This window comes from Meleagris gallopavo, chromosome 1 (assembly GCF_905368555.1).
Source record: "Meleagris gallopavo chromosome 1, MGAL_WU_HG_1.1, whole genome shotgun sequence".
Taxonomy (NCBI): Eukaryota; Metazoa; Chordata; class Aves; order Galliformes; family Phasianidae; genus Meleagris; species Meleagris gallopavo.
Genome location: NC_139404.1, coordinates 67,326,262 through 67,351,806, shown reverse-complemented (window position 1 = coordinate 67,351,806; position 25,545 = coordinate 67,326,262). Strand labels below are relative to the sequence as shown.

The following is a 25,545-nucleotide window of genomic DNA, read 5'->3' as shown; positions in this document are numbered from 1 at the left end:
TTTTGGGAAAGAATTGAATGGAAAACCACCAACTACTTGGTATGTTGAGTGGATGAGTTGAATAACTGTTCAATAGAAGGCCTGCTTGAATTACTAGCAGCATGTTCTGACATATATCTGCTAAATTACATTGGTATTGCTCAGCAAGATGTTCCATGTCATCCAGGCTGAAGCATTATGATTTAACTGCTGAGTGATTTTTCTCATGACACCGAAATGATGCTTTGATCTGCGTAGTCAGGTGCTAGCCAACACAGTGCCCTTATAGTGAAAAGCTTTGGAAGGCGTGTCTGCTTCCAAAGGAAGGGGTAACATATCACAGGAATATAGACTATTTGAAGTTCATCAGAGCTTTAAAGTACTCTACAAAAACATGAGAAATCGTGAAATAAAATGATAAAATGATGCACGTAAGAACACTTCAGTTGTAGCAAAAATGTGTGCTGTGTGAACTTGTATGCAAACGTGCAAATGATTTTGTAACGTACTGATTTAAGAGAAGAATGCAAGGAAGATGTCTTGGTCACGAAAGGCATCTAGTCTTGCATCCTGCTTCACAAGTGAAAGGGAATGCAGCTACTGTTCTGAAATATTGTTCAGAAATGCTCACCAGTCATGCTTTTTAAAAAAAAAAAAAAAAAACAACAGAAAAACAAAACTGTATAAATGATTACATCTGTCCTTTGTAAGACAATTATTGGTTTTGGGCTTTAAAAAAATGAGCAGTGTCATTACTTGGAAAATCAGATGCAACTTACAGCTTGTGTTTTGTTTATGTCTAATGTGCTGATAGTTAAAAAGAGCTTTGCACCTGTTACTCATAGGTAAAAGAGGGAAATGCTAGCCCTGGAAAGAGGGTTCTTTTCCCATATCCTGGTACAAATTCTTCCTATTGACAACCAATGAGTCAGAGTTCCTGCTATGCCTTTAATTTGTGACATGTTGCAGAAACTGCAACTGTAGCAACTGACACAATCTGCAGAATTCTGCAAAAGAAGCAATTTTTCTTTTCCCCTTTGTAACTTTCCATGATAGTTTTCTTTCTCATTGAATTTCATGGTATAAATGTTCTGAGTTTAGTGTTTTATATTGTTCTATGATACTGGAGTCTAATCCCTTAACGCTGGGTGTTCTCTGTCGATTTGTTTTAGCTTTCACCTGTTTTAACCAGTGAAGTGCACAGTGTCCGTGCAGGACGGCATTTAGCTACAAAACTGAATGTTTTAGTACAGCAACACTTTGATCTGGCTTCAACCACAATAACCAACATTCCTATGAAGGTAATACTGTGTCTGACTTTGGTAGCTTGCTCTACTGCTTCTAAATTTATTTGCTTTCTTTTCATTTAAATGATTTTTTTACATTGTTTTTCTCTCCATATCATTTTTTGTTTCTTTTTTTTTTTTTTATTAGCCCACATTTAATGTTTGTGACCAGGTTAGTAAAAGTAAAGTAAGGGAAGAATGTAAAGAAGGATCACAGAACAAAATGTATTGCTGGATCTCAATTTTCGATGTAGCAATACAAGTGTTATTTCAGTTCTGTTTGTATTGCTTCATATAAATACTATCTTATTTGCCTCAAATTACGTTGTTTGTGATTCTCTTGTCTTTTTCTAGTTGTGTTATTAGATATTCTTGACCCTTGTGCATTTTAGTGGCATAGTGACTCTTTCCTCTGTCTGATCGTCATGCCCACTCAAAATAAAGGTGTTTGTAACTAACAACTGGTTTTTGGCTACAGGCTTTCCAGAGGATTTCCATTCTGAATGTCTGTAAACCAGAAAGACAAGGATGGGATATAATCTATTTGGGGAAGCTATTAAATTTAAGTTTGAACAAAGTTGTTGATGTTCCTATTTATTTCTCATCACTACAGGGAGGGAAATCGGTGCAATTAAGTAATTAAATATTGAGTTTATGGTAATTTTCTGTTTCAATTCTCTTTCTGCCTGATGCAAAGGGTCAGCTTTCAAAGAGTAAGGGCAGAAACATACTTTTAAAAACAATTGAAGGCTTTGATTTTGTCAATTCTTATTGCATTCTTTGAAAAACAGTCATTTTCTATGAAAGTCTTTCAAAAATAGTGATTTGACATGGATTTAGTAAGTTAAAACATGGAATTAAATGTCACAAGACATTAATTTTTAATGAGCTTTGACATGGATCATCATATAAATGTGACTTTTAGGTTTGCAAATACCTTGTCTATAATCTGATCTGTGTGCTGCTGGTATGCCTCTCCCTTCTATCTTTGTCCTTATAGTAATAGACTATGTTGAGTTCCTTGTTTGTGTTTTTTTTTTTTTTAAACTTCTAATAAATTAGTGGGATTACTCTCCCATTTTTGCCGATCTGTTGCTGCTGTTTAAAGATGCAGTGATCATCAACTTGAAGTTGAAAGTAATTTTTTTTTCTCCACGCATCTGAAGTGTAGGAAAATGGTGACACATTCAAAGTCTGCTTTTTTGCTCTAGATTCTTGTGAGGCTTCCTAAATGTTATAAATTTAAGCAAAATTAGTTACAGCTATTTTAAGTTCTACATCTTCCACTGTGTACACTGTCATAACACTTGTATCAAGAAAGCTTAGTCTTTTTTCAAACCCTCTGAAGAATGAGAAGGCTGCATCTTTAAATAGATCAGAGAGCAGTTTCCTCAATATTGCAATCCCATTGTTGTCTAGTGCACTTGGGAGACTTGTTTTCCTGTGATGTAAGAGCTAAATGTCAAATCATCACAATAATTTATAAATAAAAGTAGTGACTGCTACTTGGAAATAATTGTGTGCGTTGTTTTTACCTGTCTCTTTTAAAGGAAGAACAACATGCTAACACATCAGCCAACTATGATGTGGAGCTTCTTCATCACAAAGAAGCACATGTTGACTTTTTAAAGAGTGGTAAGTCGAAATAGTTCTCTAAATGCTGTCTATTCAATTTGCATGCTAGAAGGATTTACAAGCAGGGGTTATGAGTTTGGAACTGATGCAGGTTTCGGGCATAATTATTAGAGTTAGGGGGAAACCTTATTTGTAAATAGCATATCTTCAGTTGTTCCTTGCAGCCTAATAACTTCATTTGCAGTGTTGGATTTGAAGATATATTCATGACAGGTGTATCACGAAGTAATAATAAAAGACTCCAAAAACAGATCCAATTCATCAGTCCAGGTTTCATGTACCTATAGGATTTCTGTCTGTGATTTGTGAGGGGACACCTTCAACTTCTTACTGAGCTTATTGAATAAAAAGCATGCTATCTGAGAGACAGCTGTGTGGTGGTTTTACAGAAAGTAAAAAAAAAAAAAACAACAAACAAAACAAAACAAACAAAAAAAAAGAGCTGGTAGAGTACTTGTGGAAAACTATTCCTTGAACAATTGAGCTTTTAATCTGTTTGTTAAGTAATTGACATAATTCTGTAGATCTGTTTATGACAGTAATTGCTTTGAAAAACTTCAGTTGCTTTTGAGCTTTCTCACTGTATTGAAGTATCTAGTATGGTTTTTGTAGCTTGGAATTGCCCAATATTCCCCTTGGGTGAGTTATTAAAACTTCTGTGAGACTGGGTGGGGGGAGGGAACAAATCTGAAGAAGTTGTTTGAGATCACATTTTGTTAATATATAAAGCAAGACAAAATATTCAGTATTGGTGGTACTTAAAGGCTAAAGCAAGCAACTGAAAACACCCTGTCTACCAGTGTTTAGTGGAATGCTTACTAGGTTCCTCTTCTGAAATGCTAAAGTCTCATTTGAAGTTTTTATAGGCTGTTTTCTCATTTCTCAGTGTAGTTTGGAACTTTTTAAGTGGCCCTTAGTCATAAGAAGTCTTGCTGTGTGTGTAGAATACATGTATTTAGTTACTGACTATAGATATTTCTTATTATTCAGTTACATGACTTTAAAGCATATTAGGAAGGTGATGGTTTAACATCTTAAAAGTGTAATGTTTTAACAGATGAGTTATCTACCTGTTATTTAAGAAATAGTGGGTATTTCTCTTCTCAAATTTGAAAAAATTTGTAAGTAAGCAAGCAGCTGCTCTGGGGGACTCTTCTTCCCCCCTCTGCTCTTAAGAGGACTGCCATTACCTCCAGAACAGAATACATCTCCTCACTTAAGATTACTGTTCTTTTTCTTTTAGTTAAGCTTACCATTAAAGATGGGGGGGAGAAGGAATCAGATGTTAGAATACTGAATTCTGACTGACTTCAACTTACTCTACGTGTTGAAAGTACAAAGCTTTAAGGCTGAGGCTCAGAAATACCTTTGTAAAACCTGGAGGCTCTGGGAATAAGCCTGCTGGTAGAAGCTGAAACCAGGCTCTTGCTGCAGTGCCCTTTTGGTTTGTTTTCATCAGATCTTGTCAGTTTTTGTTTCTTACTCTTAGTCATTAAAAAAGCCTCTACTGCAAGTTACTTTCATGATCAGTAAGCAGATTAAATAAATATTCAGTGAGGAAATCTTTATAATATGGAATCAGAGAAGTTCCTACATGGAATCTTAGACTAAACCCTAACATATCACATAGAATGTTGATGTATGCATCCAATTACTTTCAGATAATTGCGGATTCAAGCATATTATTTTGGCTGTTTCATAATTTATTGTTTTGGGTATTAATATCTGCTTTAATGCCTTCAGATGCTATCTACCAGACCAGTTGTTAGTGTGATGTTATACAAAAATATTGGTAGTGGTAAAACACCCGTAGCCTGTTCAAAACAAACAAACAACAACAACAACAAAACAACGTTGAGATGTTCAAACTGAATGCAACGTAGCAAAGATGCTGGATAATAACACCAAATTTTTTTCCTTCAAAAGCCCAAATCGTCAAATGTGCCTTTAGATCAGTTTCATTTTAGGCTGAAATACAGTATGTACATAAACTAATCAGCCCTAAGGAAGGGCTCTTGGTGCTTGCTGAGGGTTTTGATTCGTCTGTGGAAAATCAAGGATGCTTTTCAAGTCTTAAGCTTTTTTTTTTTTTTTTAAAGAAAAGGCTGTTACATTTTGTTTTACTCTGCATCTATAATTTTCTAAGTGTTGAATATTGGGAACATACTCTGGAGCTACACTGTTCTGTTTGCTTGAATTTCTTTTTTCCGACCATTCAATAGCTGTTGATTTTTAGAAGATTATTTTAAGTACTGCTACTGATGAAGTAGGGATTTCTTTCACTTGTTAAGTATCTAGCTTAATTAGATTACTTCCTGTATGTGATCACGTTATTAAATATTTTGTACCTTAAATTAAAAAAAAAAACAAGAATTATTTGCTGAGTTTTTGTGTAACAAAGACAATGTTGGATCACATCATGATGCACATTTTTCTGGCTCAATATTGCAGGTGATAATCACGTAGGTGGCAACAGCAGAGAAGGTGCATTTAAAGAAACTGTGACATTAAAATGGTGTACTCCTCGAACAAACAGTGTGGGTAGGTAACGTGATATCTTACAAAGCTGCTATTTTAACTTGTGTTGGATGTTGTTCTCGTGTACTGATAAGAATTAAGCAAGAGGTAGTTCTTGCTGTTGTTTTTACCTTTTACTCTGCATGTATCACTGCTGATTGCATCTTATTTTAATAGTGGTGACATGATGTCAGTCTCGTCCTCTTTTTTGATTATGTGAGATGTTTTTTTTTCTGTGCGGAACTAGATTCAACTTTTCTACTCCTTCATTTTTCAGAATTACACTACTGCACTGGAGCATACAGAATTTCACCAGTAGATGTAAATAGCAGACCGTCTTCATGCCTTACAAACTTTCTCCTTAATGGTAAGTTTGTGTCCTTGGCTAATTATTTTAAAGTTGTTAATATTGCAAATGGAACGTTGTGATGGCTTTGCACTGGTAGGATCTTTGCTTCACTGTGCTGCTCTTTCAGCTCCCCTCAACAGAATGAGGGGGGAGGTCAAATGAGGAAAGACTTATGGGTTGAGACAATTGAAGAATTATCTTCTCACTCTTACTTGCAGGGTAAAACAGACTCCTTATAGGCAGATAAATATAATTTATTGCTTTTGTCTAACAGACTAGAGCAGTGAGAACTAAAAGCACCTTTTTCCCTACACCTTCTTTCGCCTCCTCTCCCTGACCATCTCTGGTGATGATGGGTCCCTTTAGGAGCTGGCTGGGGTTGGCTCTGATCTAATGTAGGGAGCTTCTGGGCTTTGCTAACGGTGGCTACCTCTGCTAACAAAAACTTACCACTTGTTTTTGAGCCTGTACAAAGAGGGGTATGATTGTATATTGTGAAAATGCTGAGTATGTTAACGTATCGTATAAATAACTGGAAATGAGAGGGAAGAGGTAAAGTAGAGAGCAAATACTGAATTCTGAAAGTCCTTTACTGAATCCAAATGTAGAATTGTATTCTGTTTAGTAGGAAACATTTATTTCAGTAGGTGATGATATCCTTTATCATAATGCTAGAGGTATGTAGTCAGCTTCAATCGTTTCTTTACAGTAAGCAAAAAAAAAAAAAAAAAAAAAGGCTGCATTACAAACATCCTTTTAATGGGATGTGGTTTTTTTTCCAGGGAAGTTATTCTGTGTATTTGTTCTAAAGATTCTGTACTGGAAAAGTACTTTGATTAGTAAAAATAGTTGGAACTAAAACTGATAGTATATTTTAAGTAAACACTCCATTCTAGTCTTTTGTTTCTGCTTCCTTGTAACAAACAATTTATTTGAAGATTACTCCTCTTTGTTTAGTGTATTGTAATGAAAATAAGTCAGCCAGTTTAGTGTGTCTGGAAAGTTGTATGTGTTTTAAGTATTAAAAATAGAATAAATGGATACCTTTTATACTTGAGTGGGTTATGTTGTTTCTTTGTAGAAGATGCTTTTAATGAGTTTCTGCAGTAGAGCAAGATAATGGCTAACTATACAACATCATCTTTGACTAAAAATAACAAGCCATTCATGCACAGTGTACCATATTAATGTCTAAATACTTATTTTTCTTAGGAATAATGTCCTGCTTAGAAAGCAGTAATGTGTTCCCGGGGGGGGGGGGGGCCTTTCAGCTGTTCTGTGTAAGATTTAAAAGCTTACTGTATTGTTTAGGGAAATAGAGTAAAAGCTTGAAACAGTTTCTTGCTCATCAAGGTCAAAACACAACTTAAATGGATTCAAAGTCTTAATGGCTTTGTCCAAACCTATGTGGTTTTTTTGTTTTGTTTTTTTTTTTAATTCAAAATTGCAATACATGGTAGCTAATGAAGCTGATCTCACTTCCAACAGGTCGTTCTGTTTTGTTGGAACAACCACGCAAGTCTGGCTCTAAAGTAATTAGTCACATGCTCAGCAGCCATGGAGGAGAAATTTTTCTGCATGTATTAAGCAGCTCACGATCAATTCTAGAAGATCCCCCATCAATTAGTGAAGGTTGCGGTGGGAGAGTTACTGACTACCGGATTACAGTAAGACTCTTTTTTTTAGTTTGTTTTCACATCAATGACAAGAGATGTAGTGCAATGAGTTGTGTATGGGAAATTCTAGTGTGTGTTTTGGAGATCTGGGGTGGTTTACATGACATCATAATCTGATTTTCTTTGATACATTGATGTATATTGAACAAAGTAGAACATCTGTTTATTGTCATGTGCTTCATAGAATCTTTTCCATGCTGAGGAAACAACTTTGCTGCCTTATGCACTGTCCATATCTAAACTTTGTTTTCATTCTGAAATCAGCATTTTCCTGACAAGGTTTTAGTATGGGCTAGGTACACATAGAACTGTATCATGGTCATTGTTGGAAGGCTTGATTGTGCATGAATGAGTTGTGAAGTAAGTAGGAAAAATGAAGTTGTCAGTTTTGAACTCTGGTTATAGAATAGACAGTAAGCTGGTATTTTTTTTTTTAACACTTTCTTTGCATCTACTGTATGTAAGCAGGAGAGACTTCCAGAAAAACACAGTAAAGCTTCTTACCATACTACCTTACAAGTCCAGAAGACTTTCTCATTAAAAACTTCATGTCAGTTTTTAACCCCTGTTACTATGAATTTCTGTGTTCACCTCAAAGAATGTCATAAACTTGAAAGCTAGAAACAGGGCTCTGGGTGTTGGAGTCAGGTTTAGAGATGGTGGTATGCAGTTAATGATAGGCAAGAGTATGCTGTTTCACCCATTCAGTGAAAGTTGCTTTGTTAGAGAAATTCCTAACTTTATTTTGTTTGGTTATCATTAGGATTTTGGTGAATTTATGAGGGAAAACCGATTAACTCCTTTTCTAGAACCCAGATATAAGATCGATGGAAGTCTTGAAATTCCATTGGAACGTGCAAAAGATCAATTAGAGAAACATACTCGTTACTGGCCTATGATTATTTCTCAGACTACCATCTTCAACATGCAAGCTGTAAGTAATCTTGGGTGTGTAACCTTTTCTTCTGGTCTAGAGTAAGTCTGAATCTGCTACTTGGTGGAAGTACTAACTCTACAATAAATCATTTGTCACAAAATGAGTTTACTTGAGGATTTGTTTTTAATTTTGGTACTTAATGTCAGTAGATTATAATTGTATAATCTAAATTGAGTGCTGTACTTGAAACTGGCTCAGCTAAAGAGCTGCTGAGTTGCTATGGGTAAAGACAGCATGGCATGCATGTGGTTATACCTCAGTTGTTAGTAAATTCAGGAGAGAATGTAGTATTTTTGTTGTGTATTGTTCCATGGTTACACAGACTGCTTTTTCTTCTTCCTGCTAGTTTCCTGCAATATGTAGACTTCCCATTCTTAACTTATGTTTTGTATTGCAGGTAGTGCCATTAGCCAGTGTGATTGTAAAAGAAGCAATGACAGATGAGGATGTATTGAATTGTCAAAAAACAATATACAATTTGGTAGATATGGAGAGGAAAAATGATCCGCTGCCAATTTCAACAGTTGGTACCAGAGGAAAGGGTCCTAAAAGGTTACATACAAATATTTTTATTGTTGTTGGGTGTTTCTTAGAAAATATATCACTTACACTGTTTTCATACATGCTTTCAAAGTGTGGCCAAAGGTAATATGGAGTATACTAAATGATATACAAGTGCTGCAAATACCTTGCACCAGTTAGGGACAGTGATTGTGCTGAGTGTTAGGAAACAGAAGTTATTTTATTACTGAAAAAATTGTGAGTGTGTTAAATGTGAATACAAAAATAATCATTGAGGAAGGTGACAAGCTATGGGAGGAAGAAGTGGAATAATGTCAAATGACTAAAAGGGGGAACTTAAGAATACTGTAAACAAACAGCAATATAAAATTGAATTATTAGAATAGTCAAATAACTTTGAAACTGTTACTTAGAATATAGGATGCTCCTTTTAAAGTCTGCATAGGATTTTCATTTATTTGTTGTTCCGGTGGTGACATACACATACATTGTAATTCCAAGAATTAACTGGAAAGAAATTAGTGAAATTAGTCTGCAACAGATCACTAGGCACCTGGTGGGATTAATATTTTTTTTTTTTTCAACTTAAACTCTGAATGTTAATGGAGAAAGATCACGTGATGTGGTTCCATGAATTGGAACATGGACATCCATGAACAAGGATGGAACAATCCTTGTGTGCATCTTCACATGAAGGAGAGAGCTCAGGGGATAAATAAAAAAAAAAATCAAAACAGCATAACACAAAAATAACAGTCTTTAATTTAGCTATTGAGTAGATTAATGATTTAGATTATCCTATATACAATTCTGCTTTTCCACCCTTGCTTAGAGATGAACAGTATCGGATTATGTGGAATGAATTGGAAACTCTGGTACGAGCACACATTGGCAACTCTGATAAGCACCAGCGGGTCTTGGAGTGTTTGATGGCTTGTAGAAGCAAACCCCCAGAAGAAGAGGAGCGCAAGAAACGAGGCAGAAAGAGAGAAGATAAAGAAGACAAGTCAGAGAAGTCAGGAAAGGACTATGAAACAGATAAGCCATGGCAAGAATCAGAAAGGTAAATCTTCTAAAGTAATGTAAAACCATACCATCATAATCTTCGTCATGATGCTCTTCAAGAGAACTGCTGTAAAATGGTTTTAATTTGATTTGTTGGTAAGCCACAGTTAAAAGCATAAATAATGATTGTGGATCACAATTTTTTTTTAATCAGTTGCCATTGATAAGTTGGAAAAACATCTGTGTTATTACAGTGTCTGCTTATCATATTTGCAAAGTAAAAATACTTTACAAATATGGGTCTTGGACAAGTTGCTGACAACTTAGCAGAGCTTTACTTTGTAACTACAACACTTAATATACTGTAGGAGTATTTGGACAGTTGATTTCATGTTCTGCACGTTTTTTCAGTCATTTGAACAGCAGTTGTTTGGGTATATCCAAATTAATTAGGCTGGTCTCTTTGGTTGAACATCAATGATAATTGTCCTTGCACTTACAGTTTATCATTCATTTTAATTATTCTAACTTCTGAAGCAGTTGAGCTGGTTTTCTTTTTTCAAACTACTTATTCTAAAGAGATCCAAAACACCTTGTATTACTAAGCTTTTTTTAATATATAGTTTTGTACATGTTAGGATTTCTTAGGAGGAGGGACACTGATCTATGTTATTGTCACTGTGCTGATGATCTTGCCTTTCTACATATGATCAAATCCATTTCTACAGCTACTTTTGCTTTGAGAGGTGAAGCAAAGCAAGGGCTGAAGTTACAGCAATTTGATACAGAATAAAACCTGGATCAAATTAAAAAAAAAAAAAAATTCTGTATGGTATTCTGCATATTCATTGTTGGTTAATCATTTTTTAGTTTTGACAGGACTACCTCAATGAGTGTGATACAAATATTTAAAAAGAAGTGAAAATATATTTTAAGGTCTTTCCCTTAAGTCTTCCAGAGGATTATTTTACTAGTTTTCCCAAGTTTCCCACTTTGACAAGCGATTAGAAGAAACCTCATGATGTGGGTTGTGGGTCACTTGAAGAAATGTCAGGAAATAATAGATGCTGCTGTAGTGTATCTTCAGTCTTTTCCTTCTCTCTCAAAAAGGTTAAAAAGTCTCTTGGATCGTGAAAAAGAAGAACTAGCAGAAGCAGAAGTTATAAAAGATTCCCCTGATTCTCCTGAGCCCCCCAACAAAAAGCCTCTTATAACAATGGATGAAATGCCTGTAGTGGAAAAGGCAAAAGGTAAAACAGAAGGATTGTGACAGATTTTTTCACTTGAAAATTTGTAATCTGTCTCTTTGCCTAAAGTAATGAGGCAGATCCTGGAGTAAAAGCTCCAGGAAAAGAATTAGTGAAGAGAACTTTTAATTAATGCTGAGAAGCTGTTGTTAAGGCTAACACATGTATTTACCAAGTCAATGTCAAAAGAAAGACTCCAAGATACCGTGTCAACCTAAAAGATAGGCAATTGGATTGACAAGGGACAAGGACAGATTTCTTCTTGTGCTAGCTGAGGTACTCTGACAGAAACATTATTTAAGAGTGGATATCAGAAACAGCTGTCTCTTGCTGACTAATGAATGTAGACATGCCAATCTGTCTAGTTGTTGAAAGGACATTTTTTTCATCTTCAGAAACTTCATGTTTTAGGAATACAGAATTAAAACACTTTATGTCATTCAATTACAGATTTTTACCTGTTTTTGCATGCAATTTTAGGGCCGATGTCCTTGCTGTCTTTATGGAGCAACAGGATTAATACTGCCAATTCTAGGAAACACCAAGAATTTATTGGTCGTTTGAACTCTGTCAACAATAAAGCTGAGCTGTACCAACATCTGAAAGAAGAAAATGGGTTTGTATCAATAAATGCATCACTACTACTCAAGCAATAGTCAAATGCAATAGTTTGAAATAGATTTAATAGTTTATTTGCATTAAAAGGACTGCTTACATTTTTTGAGGATTAAAGTATGCCAAGTTTATAAAACAAAAATTACAATTTTTATTTCATTTCTTCTTAGTCTGATTGTGTTAACAATGATGATCCTTACCAATTGTCTTCTGCCATTTCAGAATGGAAACGACAGAGAATGGAAAAACTGGACGACAGTGATTTTATTTGAACAGAATTTGGCCAAATTGCACAGAGGGGGGAAAAAACAAAAGTAGAACACCGTGATGTTGGAGTTGAAATTGGTACCATTTAGTACAATTGTTTAGTTCTGTTTTGTTTTTACTCTTTTGTATTTCTATTTTTCTATGAACTGTAAAATCCACATATCACACTGAGTGGTGGCAAATAGCCTGTCCTGAAGTACTGTACAGTCGACTTCTTAGAATGAAGAAAACCTCTGCTGCCAAGGACTAAATGAAATTGTCAAAGATGTTAATCTGAATTTAAAGTCCTTTTCCATAAGTATTTAATACAGTGGTGACTGACTGTATTGAAGAGCTTCAGTTTCAATTGATAAATAACTGATACTGTTAATTTCAGTTCATTAATACTTTTATTTATAGAAAACTTCTCAGGCATCCAGAATTATTGAAAAGACCGCACACTGAACACCTTGTTGCTGAGCTGAGAATGTGTCAGTCTTGGTTTTCATGCAGTGGAGGGGTGGGGGGCGTGAGTGGTTTTAAAGACTAAATGTTGGCTTAAGAACTTTTTAAAATTTGTTAGGAATGAACTTTAGAAAGCAAGATCTTTCAGGTTGTTATGCTGGAATTGAATGTTTTTAAACAAAATCGAAATAAATTTTTTGCTAACCATTAAATGTTTTTCTGATGGAAATACCCTCCAAACTACCTGTGGCTTTAGGCCACTTTAAGCCCTAATACTTATAAAGAGGAAGCTTATTCTGAATATCTGAATATGGCTAAGAAATGACAAATGTGATGATCAGTCTTCTTTTTTGTTTCTTTTTTTCTCTAAGTAGCATCTCTGCTAATTTCTCCAAGTAGCTGATCCCTTCAACATGCCATCTATAGAAGAGCGGGGCATGAAGCTATGGAGATACAATATAAAACCATATGCAGAAACTAGTTTCTAATCTTTCTATGCTTCCACTTGAGCTTAGTGGTTCTATCAGTTTTCCTCTGGTCTACTCCCATGGCTTTATTTTAGCCTGAATAAGCAACTGAAGGTCCCGCAGCTTTGATACATTAGTTTGTCAGTATAGAAAAGCTCAGAAAGAGGTCTTATAAACATATAGAGTTAGTTTTATTTCTTCAGCTGAAACTTGAAATGCCGTAGTTCATGGTGACTAATTCAGAATACAAATATCATGCTGGTATATTTACATTGGTAGCCACAATTTGACAGTGTGATTTGTTAAATGATTGTAGGACCATTTTTTGCAGTGAGAAAAGAGTATTTGCCTGATACTATTTTGATAACATTTAAAGGTTTATGTAGCTTTCACAGAAGCAATATATGATTTTTTTTTTAATACCCCTAAAATCTGAGACCTTCTTTTCTTATCTTGAAAAATAAGATGTCGCTATCCAAGTAATAAACTTAGATGTGTAGTCCTGCAGATTTCTATTTTGAAGTCATATGTTGCTTATGTGAAATACTTCTTACTGATTTGATGTAAACTGGCCTTTCTGCCCAGGTTTTTGAAATGTGGATGATCAAAAGAAACAAAAAAACAATCCTGGTTTCTCCTCCACAGAGAGGAGAGACTGCTTAGTTTGCAGTAGAAATTAAAGGTGTTTCTTGTTTGTGAGTTAAAAGTGATGAACTCGCTTAGATGTAGGCTTGGGGTCTTTCAAATTACTAAGCATTTTCACCATGGTACTAATACACACCATCACACCTCAACACAGTCATTACCTTAAACACATCTATACGTTCACTACACTCCAGTTTTTGTTTAAAAATTCAATAATAGGACAAAAATAATGCGGAAAGATCGTAAGTTCATCAAGGTCATCTAAAGTCTGTCTCAAAAAATCAATGGCAGAGTCTCATTTCAGGATGTGTGTTGGTTCTGTCCTTATAGCCTGGCTTGGTGTGGCTTGATCAGCAGTTCTAAATATGCTGCACCTCAAGGTAGCTTATTTAACTTACCAACGTTATGTCTCGTCTTGTGGTGGTAGGAAATTATATTGGTTTGACTTATAGTTGATCATCTTCTGCCAATTTGAAGTTGTCAGCTGGAAGACTTTGCATTTATTCAGAAAGTTAATCAAAGCTGCAGAGACAAATGCTCCTATCTTATGCAAGAAGTAAATCCTTTCACTACTATTAAATTTGTAAAGCAACCACTGTTCCTCCAAAGAACAAAGATCTTAATAGGTCAGCAACATTTTCATGCTTATGGTTTAATAGTCACTGTTCATCTCCCTGCCTGCTGCTTCACTGGGTCTGGCTCTACTCACTTTCCTAACAGTAGGAGTATACACTTACGTTCATGCTCTTTAGGCTGCACAGACTATCCATTGGCTAGCTATCTGCTTCTTAGTGGTTGTTTGCTGCGTCAGAGCAGTGTTGGTGGCTGTTGGATTGCCCTGTGTTCAGCATGGCTTTTATTCATACTTTTCAGTTGGAGTTCATCACTAGGTTGCCACTATACAATGTGGCAGTGAGATCACACTGTGATGCTGTAGGAACACATAAGGTAACTGTTCTGAGAAGCTTTGTTTCCTTGTGTGCAGCCCCTGGGAGAGTGCAAGGCAAATGGGTATGCACTTAAGGGTCTTCAGTAGATACAGGAGAACTTTTTAGTAAACTGGCTCAAGGCTGACTTATAGTTTGCTTTTCCAGTAAGGGGAACTATGTAACTTGTGTCACAGGGTGAAGCCCAGATGCAGTGCAAATACACTGAGGAATGTGGGACCTGTGTGAAAAAATAAAGGTAAATCAAGAGGTCAGCATAAATGTGCCCTTTAAAATCTTTACCCTCTTGTTGACTTTGCCTTTGAGTGTCAAAATGAGTAGATCAGCCTCAATGGGAGCCCAACTCAAGTGCCTGTACATCAATGGGAGCACGGGGAACAAGCAGGAGGACTTGCAGGCATGAGCATGCCTACGGGGCTATGATGTCATTGGCATCAATGAGATGTGTTGGGATGATTCTCAGGACTGGAATGTAGGAATAGATGGGTATATCTCTAGGAGAGGCGGGCAGGAGGGAAGGGGGGGGCATGTTTCCTTTTACAGTAATGACCACCTGGAGTCTGTGGAGCTCCACTTTGGGGGTAGACAAGGAGCTGACAGAGAGCTTATAGGTTAGGACTAAAGGGAGGGCAGGCGAAGGAGACAGTGGATGTCTGCTAGAGGTTGCCTAATTGGGAAAACAAAATGGACAAAGCCTTCTATGAACAGATAGGAGCATAATCACATTCACAAAACACGATTCTTGTGGGGGACTTCAACTACCCCAATATCTGCTGGAAAGACAACGCAGCAGTGCAACAGAAATCAAAGAGTTTTCTGGAATGTGTTGGTGATAATTTCCTCTTCCAAGTAGTACAGGAAACCACCAGAAAAGGTGCTATGCAGGATGTTGTCCTTGCCAAGGAGGAAGGGCTGGTGAATTATATGAAGCTCATGGGCAGCCTGAAGGTGCATAGGTTTATGGTATCCTATGAGATCCCATGGAGGAAATTTTTCACACAGAGGGTGGTGAAGCATTGAAATAGGCTGCCCAAGGAGGTTGTGGATGCCTCATCCCTGGAGGCATTCAAGGCCAGGCTGGATGTGGCTCTGGGCAGCCTGGTCTGCTGGTTGGCAACACTGCACATAGCAGGGGGGCTGAAACTAGATGATCATTGTGGTCTTTTTTTCAACCCAGGCCATTCTATGATCCATTCCTAGGTTCTGAGGGAACTGGCGGATGAAGTTGCCGAGTTGCTATCCATCGTATTTGAAAGGTCATGGCAGTCTGGTGAAGTTCCCACTGATTGGAAAAGGGGAAACATAACCCCAATTTTGAAGAAGGGAAAATAAGATTCAGGGAACTACAGGCCAGTCAGTCTCATTTCTGTCCCTGGTAAGATTATGGTTACAGGAACAGATTGCACAGAGAGGTTGTGGATGCCAAAACCCTGGTTGTATTGAAGGCCAGATTTGATGGGGCTCTGGGCAATCTGATCTAGTACTTGCTCTAGCAGTTGCCAGCCCTGCCTGTGGCAGGGCGCTTGAAACTAAGTGATCCTTGAGGTCCCTTCCAACCCAAGCTGTTTTATTGCTCTTTGATTAGGAGGAGCTCTCCCAGTGCGTGAGATGTACAAATGTTACCACGAATCTACAGCAAGAAAAGAATTTATGTTTCTGAGAGTGAATGAGACTGAAACCTACATATATATCATTTTATGATTGCCTGAAGGAGCAAAGTTAAACCTGTTTCATTATTGCAGTTGTAATGTCAATGGTCTGATGATCTCTGGCTATCCACTCTCTCCAGTAGAGTCTTGTGATAATTCTGGTAACTTGAAAATTTAATTATGGAAGTACATTACACAATGGCATGGGAAGAGAAGCATTTCATGTTAGGCAGTTCTTATTTTTTTTAAAAATATGGATATAATTATAGGATAACATAGAGACTCAGGGCTTGTAGGGCCTTCAAGTTTCAGTGGAAACACTGGCTTTTGTTATGGTTCTCCTGACAGTTATACTTTCTTCACAAAATGTATGGAGTCATAATTAAATTGGTTTTACTCAACTTTGGCTCAGTCCTACTAGCATCAGTATGGTATACATTTTTTGACTGACTGGTACAGATAGCTTAGTTGTCCACCTTATCTATAGATAACTTTACCTTATGTATTTGGCATTTTGTTCTGATACTTAGTTTCAGGATATTCTGATTCTGCTTATGCCTCTTCGTTAGGCTTATGTAACTTATGTCCTATCTGAAACTGAAAGATTAAATACTTAGCCTTTTCTTATTTTTCCTGCACAATAAGGACAGTACTTCCTAACATACAAATTGTCTATTTGTATATTTGCTCTTGCTATCATTTAGAAGATGTCATCTTAAATCTACAGATACAGCCCCGGTCGTTTTGGGTAGTTGTACCCTCTTGATAATGGGGTGGGAGTTGATATTTTGGTGGCTGGGAAGATGGTATGATATGAGGCAACCTTACTGACCTGGAATACTGCTCTGGGGAGGTAAGTGATAACAAAGGTGGAAGCCATAAGGAATGTGGTGGTGATCCCCCACACTCATGTACAGGTACTTCACGAGGCTGCAGGACATGCATTGCCACATCAGCATGGCTAAGCTGGGAGTTGCTCTGAAATGTCATGAACTTGGATTCAGGAATCTTGTTGTAATGCTTGCAAGAACAGTAAAGTAATGCGAGCAGAACCAGCCCAACAGTGACACAAAGACTGCTTAGTAAGGCTGATGGGGGCTTTATGATATTGGAGTCATGCCAGCCTTGAAGCGTAGGCACGGTACTGTTGAAAGATCCACCAAATGGCTTTGTAGTGGGAAAGCACTTATCATTGTATGAAATATTGAAGATGACATCAACCTTGTATTCTGGTAACATTGCTTGGATGAAATGTGGGCTAACGTATCCATCTGGCACTCGTAGTTTGTTTAGTGCTTCCTGGATTTCCTCTTTTGCACACCAGCTGAAAGGTCTGTTGGCACCTGTACACAGCGAACTGTTGTACCATGAGATTAGTGTGGATCCAGGTTTGAGAGCGGTCACCACGATGTCTTTGGGATTGGTGGAGTTCAAATACAAGGAGAGCTTCTCTAGAAATAAACTAATCCTTTTCCTCTCTCTCAAGAAGGAGTAATAGCTGTTTTTGGTTCTGATGGTGTAAAGGTGGCATGGGACATCTGTGGGCTTCAGAAGCTCAATGGTAAAGGATTGCCAGACAGTCAGTCCCCCAGAATCTGTGGCAGACAGAACGAACTCTTGAGGCGAATACTGGAAATCAATATCAAGGGGATAGCCATGCATGGTCTGCTGAGACACGTTAAATTGAAGCCAGCTTTCTGATCCCCCTGGAGAGTCATCAGCTGGAATTAATTGTAAAGATAACTGAGTTGAATTGCCATCTTCCTCATCATAAAATGTGTTGGCAGATACAGGAAAAGAGAACAGGCATCCAATAGTTGCTGTTAGGAATTGGATTGAATGAACGACCTTCGGAGAAGTATTTGTTTGCCCTTTAGAGAGGGATGAGGAAAGGAAAAGGGTTACGAAGAAAAAACAGTTATCTGATGAGCTTATAATGATAAGCTTATAATGATACTGGAAAGCATTGCCCTTGATCATGTCTTGATGACAATTCCATGTGCTTTTGGGTGTAAATTTTACATGTGACTTTACAATTCTTCTGTTACATTGAAGCATATATAGCAGTGATGTGTTTATTGAAACAAATACGAAGACACTTCTATCTAGTATAATATATTAGTAAGGTCTTTTCCCCAAAAGTACATCCTAATCTAATTCATAGAAATACCACAGCATGCTTCTCAGATTATGGATATACTCTTCATGTTGGCTATCAAGTATGTCCCATTTCTGACGTTATAAGTATCAAGGAGTAAGTGCAGTGTTCCTTCCTATTACTGCAAAATTATTTAAATTTTTTTTTTTCTTCATCCTGTGCTATGGAAAGTTTATGTAACCTTAAAGGTCCTTACTTGTACAATTGGATAGTGTATTGAAATCAGTGGGGCTACAGTCTGAAGCTACACAGCAAGAAACTGCATAGTACTCTGATACCTTAATTATTGAAGGCTCTGGCACAGGTATCTCATTAGCAGGGTTCTCCTCAGATGATTTACATTCATTCCCAAATTAAATTTACAGGAGCCCCTGGCAGTGTGCTTGCACAAGCTGAGATCCCCACTGCAGAAAAATATATGGTTTCTGAGTAAGGTGTTCTCTTTGGAAACAGAAGCAAATCTTGAAGAAAAAATTATTAGCTCTGTAAGGAATTGGAACAGCTCTGGTGGTGAGTGCTCCGTTAGATTCAGAAAATTATTTCATTTATGAGGTAAATCTTAACATGTTACTGTTTCATTTTCTATCAACAACACCAAACATGGATTTCTTGTCTGGGAATCTTACAGGAATGTTTGCATTCTCTTTGCACTATTGAGCCATGCTTATCATTAAGAATAGTTTCAGGTTAATCAGGCAAACACTGGGTGCCAGCACCATCACCCCACTTCTGGAGATGGGAGATACACTGCCTGAGGCAGCATTTGCCTTGGCAGCAATACATCTGCTCAGTTCGTAGAGCTCTTATGAATGAATACACCAAAGTGAGCTGTGAGGAAGATAAAATGTGGTGATGAATTTGAAAAGGAAATGTCTGACTATTGGGTTAAGCTTGCTGGCAGGCTCAAAGAAAAAGGGCGAAGATGAGAACTCAGAGAATTCCCACAGTCTGTGACAGAGATGTTCATTTCTTCCTGCTAGTTCTCATTTATCTCGTTTATGTGTGTTTTCAACACCAGGACAGGGAACACTTTGCAGGATCTAGTAAAATACCACTCTAAGCTAATCATCTCCTCAGATACTACTTTCCTAATTAAAAAAAGAGGAGAGATTAATTCAAAGGGCACAAAGTTTAGGTCAGGGTGCTTTGAGTGTTATGGTGATATGACCCCATACTACATGAGTTTTCGTATAGGAGGCCAGCAATACTTTGCAGGATCACTAAGGAGGAGGATGACATCAATAAGTAGAAAAGCATTTTTTTTACCTGGGGTTTTATTCTCAAGCTCCTGTGAAATAGAAGATAGAGGGAGAGTTCCTGTACTTTCTGTAGACTGTAGCGTTTCATCGGTAGGAAATTGCAAGGTGCTTGCATCCTGGTGTGATGGTGGTAGTGTCAGAATCAGCTCTGTGAAAACAAGGTACTGTTTATTACAGTGTTAGGCAGAAGATTGCTTAAATGTATGTAAAATATCTTATTGTAATAATTTGATATACAGTTGGGAATATTAAAAAAAAAAAAAACTTTTATGGCGTCTATTTAAAAATTCTTTGCCTGCATCTGCCAGTGAAGTTAGAGCCATGGGAAGGAAGCTGGAGGAGAAAGCAGTGTGGATCTGAGTTTCTGCTGCTAGAATCTTATCTCATGTATGGCTGTAAAGTGAGCTGGATTCTGATCTTGTCTCTGGAACTGATTTGCTGTATAGGTATTGAATACATCAGCACCTTTCTTCAGTGGGAATACCACAGCAGAACTGCTCTGTCCTTCAGTGGGCTTTGGCATATTGTGTATTTTGTCTCAATTTCTCAGCTATTACAGTACGAAACACCATAATGAAAAGTACTGTAATAACGTTGTAAAATACTTGCAATACCTTACACATCTGATACATTAGGCACTTATGTCAATAACTTGTAAATCACAATTCAAGATTTTAGACATTGGGTGAAAATGGCGTTGGAAAATGTAGCATTTTGGGGAATAACAGGATTATATTTCCTGGCTGGATAATGTTCAACCTCTCCTTTGGAAAATCAATGGAGACTTTCCTCAGGCAGTTTCTCTCACCAGGAGCAGAGAGTTTTGAAAATCTCTAGATGGTCTGTGTTTGCAAGTGTTAATAGCAGTATCATGTTAGTGCTGTGTTACCTATCTGGGTTTTCACAGCTGGTTGCTTAGGCACCTGATTACAAACCTAAACATTTCAAGCTGCAGTTTTGCACTCTGGGTATAGGCATAAAATAGGTCTAGAAGAGCTTTAGAAAGCAAATACTTCAGAAAGACACTTACTGGGTCAATTCTACAAAAATAGGGGCAGTGACTTTGCTTGAGAATGAAGGAAGAGTTTGGCTCTGAATGCATGAACTTACTTGATATTTAAGTTCTATCACATACCTTTTTAAAGGGATAATGGCAGCAGATTCAGACAGTCCTTGCAGACTTACCCAACTGGTCCTATGAACGTGCTATCTCTTGAAGTCTAGCTTATACTTAAGCCTGACTGATTCATGCATTTGGAGGAGGACTCTAAAGGATGTATAGTCAAATTTTTTACACTGTGGGATGTTCAGCTACATTTGTGTCATTTCTGATAAATATTTGTTGCTGCGTTCTTAATACACTGTTCCACAGTGTTCCCCAAGTAATCTTATGTCTTATCATCCTTGCTCTGAGAAATTTTATCTAGTGTTTAACTTACATCAACTGAAGTGTAAGATAGAGTCATTAGCGCTGCTTTTGTTCCCACGGGATGTGGAGAACAGTTCTTTCATCTTTTCAGCAAGCTGTTACATAAACTTGCATCTTTCCTCAGTCTTCTAGATTAATTCTTTCCATTTATGTCATGTTTTCTAGTCTTCAGACCATCATTGTGTTCCTTTGGATCTTTTTCAATGGATCCATATCTTTCCTGAGATAGGACAGCCAGAGCTGGTTCTGGTTGTCATTAGGGGAAATGTACGAAGTTGAGAGATAAAATTACTTTCTCTTACAAGGAAGTCTGTTGCTGACGTATCCAAAGCGCAGCATGGTTGTGCTGATGCAGAGTAAATTATGTTTATCTATTTTGTTAGGACTCTCCCAGCAGGAAATAAAATGAAAAGAAAGTTAAATCTTAAAGCATACCTGGCACACTGTTGAACGGATGAGACGTGGTAGTAAATAAATTCACCAGGGGTACTTCTATGGCATCAGCTACAACATCTGAGATTTTGTGCGACTCCAGGGTGGGCGCAGTGATGTTTGGCAAAATCATTCGTGTTCCCAGATCTCTGCCTGAGTGCAACAACTTTGTGGATAAAATACTTGGAGACTGCATCTGTGTTTTGAGCATGCTACCACCATAAGTAGAATGTGCAATTGGTGGTGTAAGAGTAAGAACTGGAGTGCTATCAGGATGGGATAGAATGAGCAGACTTGATTCATAAGATGTTTTAGCTTCACCAGGGAAAGGGCTGTAAGAAGAGCTAGAAAAGCAGGCTGAGATTTCAGTATGGAAATTCAGTTTGGGATAGAGGATCTGTGCTTCTGATTGGATCACGGAAGAAACTGTGCTTTTCCCTTCAATAAATAGAAGCCTATAGGATGATGACATAGTTGCAGAAGACTTGGATAATAGTTCATGGCCATGAGCTAACTCCTGGCTTGGGCTACTACTTGCTGGTGAAGGTGGAAATATATAATTGATGGGAAATGTGAAATCAGATGAAGCTGTGGCTGTTAGCAAAGTGTTTGGGGATAGAGACTGAAGCCTCTCTAGAGACAGAGATGCACAAGAAAGCATTTCAGATTTTGGAAAGTGTCTTTTTGCCTTATCACTGTAATCTGGCATTTCTGATGTTGATATTTCTTGTGGCAAAAATACATGACGTTCCGTCTTTGAAGAAAGTGCCTCTGTCAAGGTATGGGGCTGCTCATGAAGAGTATTTATCATCAGAGGGTACGTGGATCTGGGAAGCAGGTCTGTATTTGAGGTGATGTCCTTTAGGAGATGGGATCCATATACTTCTGTTTTACTAGAATGGAAATATAAGTCTGTCTGAGACATGTGAGGCTCAGGTTGCTGTAGCAGCAAGGACATGCCAGGAGCTCTGGTGGGCAGCGCTTTCTGCTCAGTGAAGAGAAGCATTGATTTAGGAACCAGAGAAGGTGAAAGATCTGAAGAACTAGTATCTCCAAACATAACAACTACTCTTGGGTTATTAGTTGGCATGTCCAATGCTGAGTCCATTTTTAAGGTGACTAAACTTTCTTGACTTACAGGATGGATGTTATTCTGCAACTGGTAACTTGTTGTTATACTATCTTTATATAAACTTTGGGTAGGTGATACAGCAAGTTGTAAGAGCAAACGACTTGGCACAGCAGAGAACAAAGGACGGGGAGCAAGTGCAGCTGGTCTCTGGGTAATTCTAGTTACCTTCAATGTAGGTGTTGGTGTGATCATTAATTGCCTGCGTTGTTGTCTCGGAGGCTTTTTTTTGTAACTCCCTCTCCTAAGTATTCTCCAGCCTGAAATTTCATATCTTAGGAGTTGTGAGAGATGCTGTGAATCAATGTTGTGTTGTAGGACTTGAACGAATTCGTGGAGCACAGCAAGCTCTCCACACTTGACAGGCCAGTTGAGTCCTACGTAACGGTTCACTGTGAAATCAATGTGCGAAGTGGCTCTGGCCAGCACAGTCAGGTTCTGCAAGTTTCTGTGCACCACGTCTGTGTATTGCAACAGGGTTACTAGGGAGGAATCCAGATGGAGGTATTCAGCGATTGTGTACACGATGTAGAGGCGTTCCCGTGCTTCCAGGGTTTTGGCTCCAGTGGAGAGAATGATTTCAGCAGAAGTGATGGGAACTTCCTTCCCACACCTATGAGGATTGGCATTAAAGACCAAAATTGCATTGATTAAGTTGTTAATCTTCCCTTCCCCCCTTCTTTTGTGAAGATACTTGTTTGAATTCAATCCATTTTCCTGTGCACATACATCACTCAATCTCACCTCTTCATTCAAAACTTCCTCCTACTGAATATGTGAATGTTCTACACTCCTTTATCTTCAGCAAGAGCTACGTTTGACCCCATTGCTGATCTAGAGCACAGCAGCACGATTCGGATTTACCAAATGCTACCATCATGATGCTGACTTTTAAGTAATTCAGTTAAAAGATTTACATTTGATGTCTATTAGACTGGAATTACTTATTACTAAGAAAGAAAGTATCATCAGTGGAAGTGGGCAGTGTAATGCATAGGCAATTGATGGCCTTGTCTCTCCTCCACAAAGGAAGAGCTCCAGTTCCCAGCTGGGGCAGGGAGGCTGGATGCTGCCTTGTCAGCAGCCACCTGGAGCATCAGCACCCCACTGCTAGCAGCCTTGCATTTTTTTCTTTCCATTTCCATTTTTTTAATTCAAGTTTGGTTAAAAGGCCCTCAGCAGCGGACAGTACTCACTGGTGGCTGTTTGGTATGTGGTTCAAGCTGTTCTCTGTGTCCAGGAATAAAATGCTGTCCTGAACATGGATGGTGAGCTTTACAGCAGCTGCCTGGGCACACTTTCTTCCAGAGGCAGTAATGCTTAGCAGGTACTCTCCACTCTCCCCGGTCATTGGCAGTCCCTGCAGCATGTTCGTGTTGGGATTGAAGTCCAACCAGCTTGGCAAATTTGCACCACTGGCTAAAGTGACCTGCTCCACAAGAGGACAGAAGATGAACAGAATTAAAGGCAGAAAGTCGGTGTTCCTATTCTGCGTAGATTGCTCTGAAAATAATGCTTCCTATTTATGTTCATGGAAACTACAGTAGTGATGAAAAACACAATAATGTTATTTGACAGAGCAAATTCTCAGCTACTAACGCTATTTTTCAGCATAGTTACCACCATCAGCGAGGCGCTTTCACCAGTGATGAACAAGAGCCTGCATGCCTCACTCATAAATCTGTCCATTGGGAACATGGCTTATCTTTCACATCGCTGTTGTCACTGCTAAAATGCACCACCTCATGGTGCTCACATCACTGTTCGGTCTCCATAAATCACCAAACATGGATGGATGTCAATGCGTGCCATTTTTTTTCCACATGAAGGAATTCAGTGACACACCTTTCTTCATCCATACTTCCATGTCAGACACCATGTTGTCAGATTGCCTCTCTGCTGCCATCTGTCACATGACAACAAACTGTAACAGAATATTGGTGGAAATGTTCGACCTCTACTGCCATATCACCATCATCTGCCTTAGATATTGTGGGCCAACATCATAAAATAAGAGGCACTGCTTTTGGAGCAGCCCCTGTAGTTTTACAGATAGCATGCTCTAAATAGGAAAAACAGAAGTGATTTTTAAAAATAAAGCGAATACTCCTTTGCTGAAGGATTATACCAAGAAGTGCATTTAACGGCATTACCTTGTACTGAGTTATTGTTCCTTGAAAGGCAAATACTGGCACTGGATAACAGAATATCTTTCCCACAAGAACTGTTGCATCTGGGATTCCTTTCAGGACCTTTGTTTCTTCACACGTGTTATCTGACTCCTTGACAACTGTAGCGGACATATTTACTCCAACACATGCCAGCACAAAGAGAAAGGGGAGTGCAGGTGAAACTTGCGTTGCTGGGAGCGAGCAGGACCTTGCGGCAGGACACCTGCTGTCAGTGCCCACAGGGCTCCTGTGGGTGTCCATCCTCCAGCAGCTGCTGTGTGGGGCTGCCCGTGTGCACCCTGCTAGCAGATAGATGCTGCTACTACACTGCACTTTCGATCTGTAAGGGAAAAGGGAGAAAAAAGAAAACCAAACCACACATATATGCACTTTAGATCAGTCTACTTCATCTTGTGAGGAAGCTGAAAGGTGTAAAATGCGGCAAGGCTTTAAGCAGCATCTGTTAGAAGCACTCCAGTCTATTTGTTACAGCCCACAGCTGGATCTGGGGCGGCGTGTAGACTTTTTAAAAGCCTCTGTACTCACCGCCGCTGCTCTGTTCAGCTGAAGACCTCTCATGGGAAAGTACCTTGTAGCACAGAGCCAACTCGTAACGCTTTTCAGCTGCTGTTGCTCCCATTGCTGTTCCTGTCCCAATGAAAGACCACTCGGTCTCCAGGAGCTGAAACGTTACACGAGGGCCTCCTCAGGGGGGCCTTCAACATATGGCTTAGAAGAGCCAGATAACAGAGCAGTAACCTGACCTGGCAGGATTTGTGG

The 25,545-nt window shown here is 38.3% G+C and overlaps 2 protein-coding genes across 5 annotated transcripts in view; one reads left to right on the top strand and one right to left on the bottom strand.

Annotated features, from left to right (window-relative positions):
* INTS13 (integrator complex subunit 13) overlaps positions 1-12,691 on the top strand; it is a 19,777-nt gene extending 7,086 nt beyond the window's left edge. The window contains exons 7-17 of the mRNA XM_085232020.1: positions 1,152-1,280; positions 2,816-2,900; positions 5,352-5,441; positions 5,695-5,784; positions 7,255-7,433; positions 8,206-8,376; positions 8,777-8,931; positions 9,734-9,964; positions 11,017-11,156; positions 11,634-11,769; positions 11,991-12,691. Coding sequence (XP_085088146.1) covers positions 1,152-1,280; positions 2,816-2,900; positions 5,352-5,441; positions 5,695-5,784; positions 7,255-7,433; positions 8,206-8,376; positions 8,777-8,931; positions 9,734-9,964; positions 11,017-11,156; positions 11,634-11,769; positions 11,991-12,030 — 1,446 coding nt within the window. The 3' untranslated portion in view covers positions 12,031-12,691. The remainder of the gene's footprint in view (positions 1-1,151; positions 1,281-2,815; positions 2,901-5,351; positions 5,442-5,694; positions 5,785-7,254; positions 7,434-8,205; positions 8,377-8,776; positions 8,932-9,733; positions 9,965-11,016; positions 11,157-11,633; positions 11,770-11,990) is intronic.
* On the bottom strand, positions 12,497-25,545 carry LOC116216179 (uncharacterized). 4 transcript variants are annotated; one of them, XM_085232007.1, is made up of 7 exons: positions 25,312-25,545; positions 24,748-25,105; positions 23,791-24,023; positions 21,469-23,207; positions 19,612-19,752; positions 17,020-18,058; positions 12,497-14,758 (listed from the first exon to the last, which is right to left on the bottom strand). In XM_085232007.1, the coding sequence occupies exons 2-7, from the start codon at positions 25,024-25,026 to the stop codon at positions 14,695-14,697; spliced, it is 3,495 nt and encodes a 1,164-aa protein (XP_085088133.1). In that variant the 5' UTR covers positions 25,027-25,105; positions 25,312-25,545; the 3' UTR covers positions 12,497-14,694. The 4 variants fall into 4 exon arrangements, with proteins under 4 accessions (XP_085088133.1, XP_085088113.1, XP_085088126.1 ...); XM_085231987.1 differs by having other exon boundaries at positions 12,497-18,058; positions 25,312-25,544; XM_085232000.1 differs by having other exon boundaries at positions 12,497-18,058; positions 25,355-25,544.

Excerpts from the sequence above, each read along its gene's own strand:
- LOC116216179 (XM_085231987.1), bottom strand. The coding sequence starts at position 25,026 with ATGGACACCCACAGGAGCCCTGTGGGCACTGACAGCAGGTGTCCTGCC. Across the intron at positions 24,024-24,747 it reads GAACAATAACTCAGTACAAG|GTCACTTTAGCCAGTGGTGC; the intron begins GTAATGCCGTTA and ends CTTGTGGAGCAG. Across the intron at positions 18,059-19,611 it reads GCTTGAGAATAAAACCCCAG|GGCAAACAAATACTTCTCCG; the intron begins GTAAAAAAAATG and ends CCCTCTCTAAAG.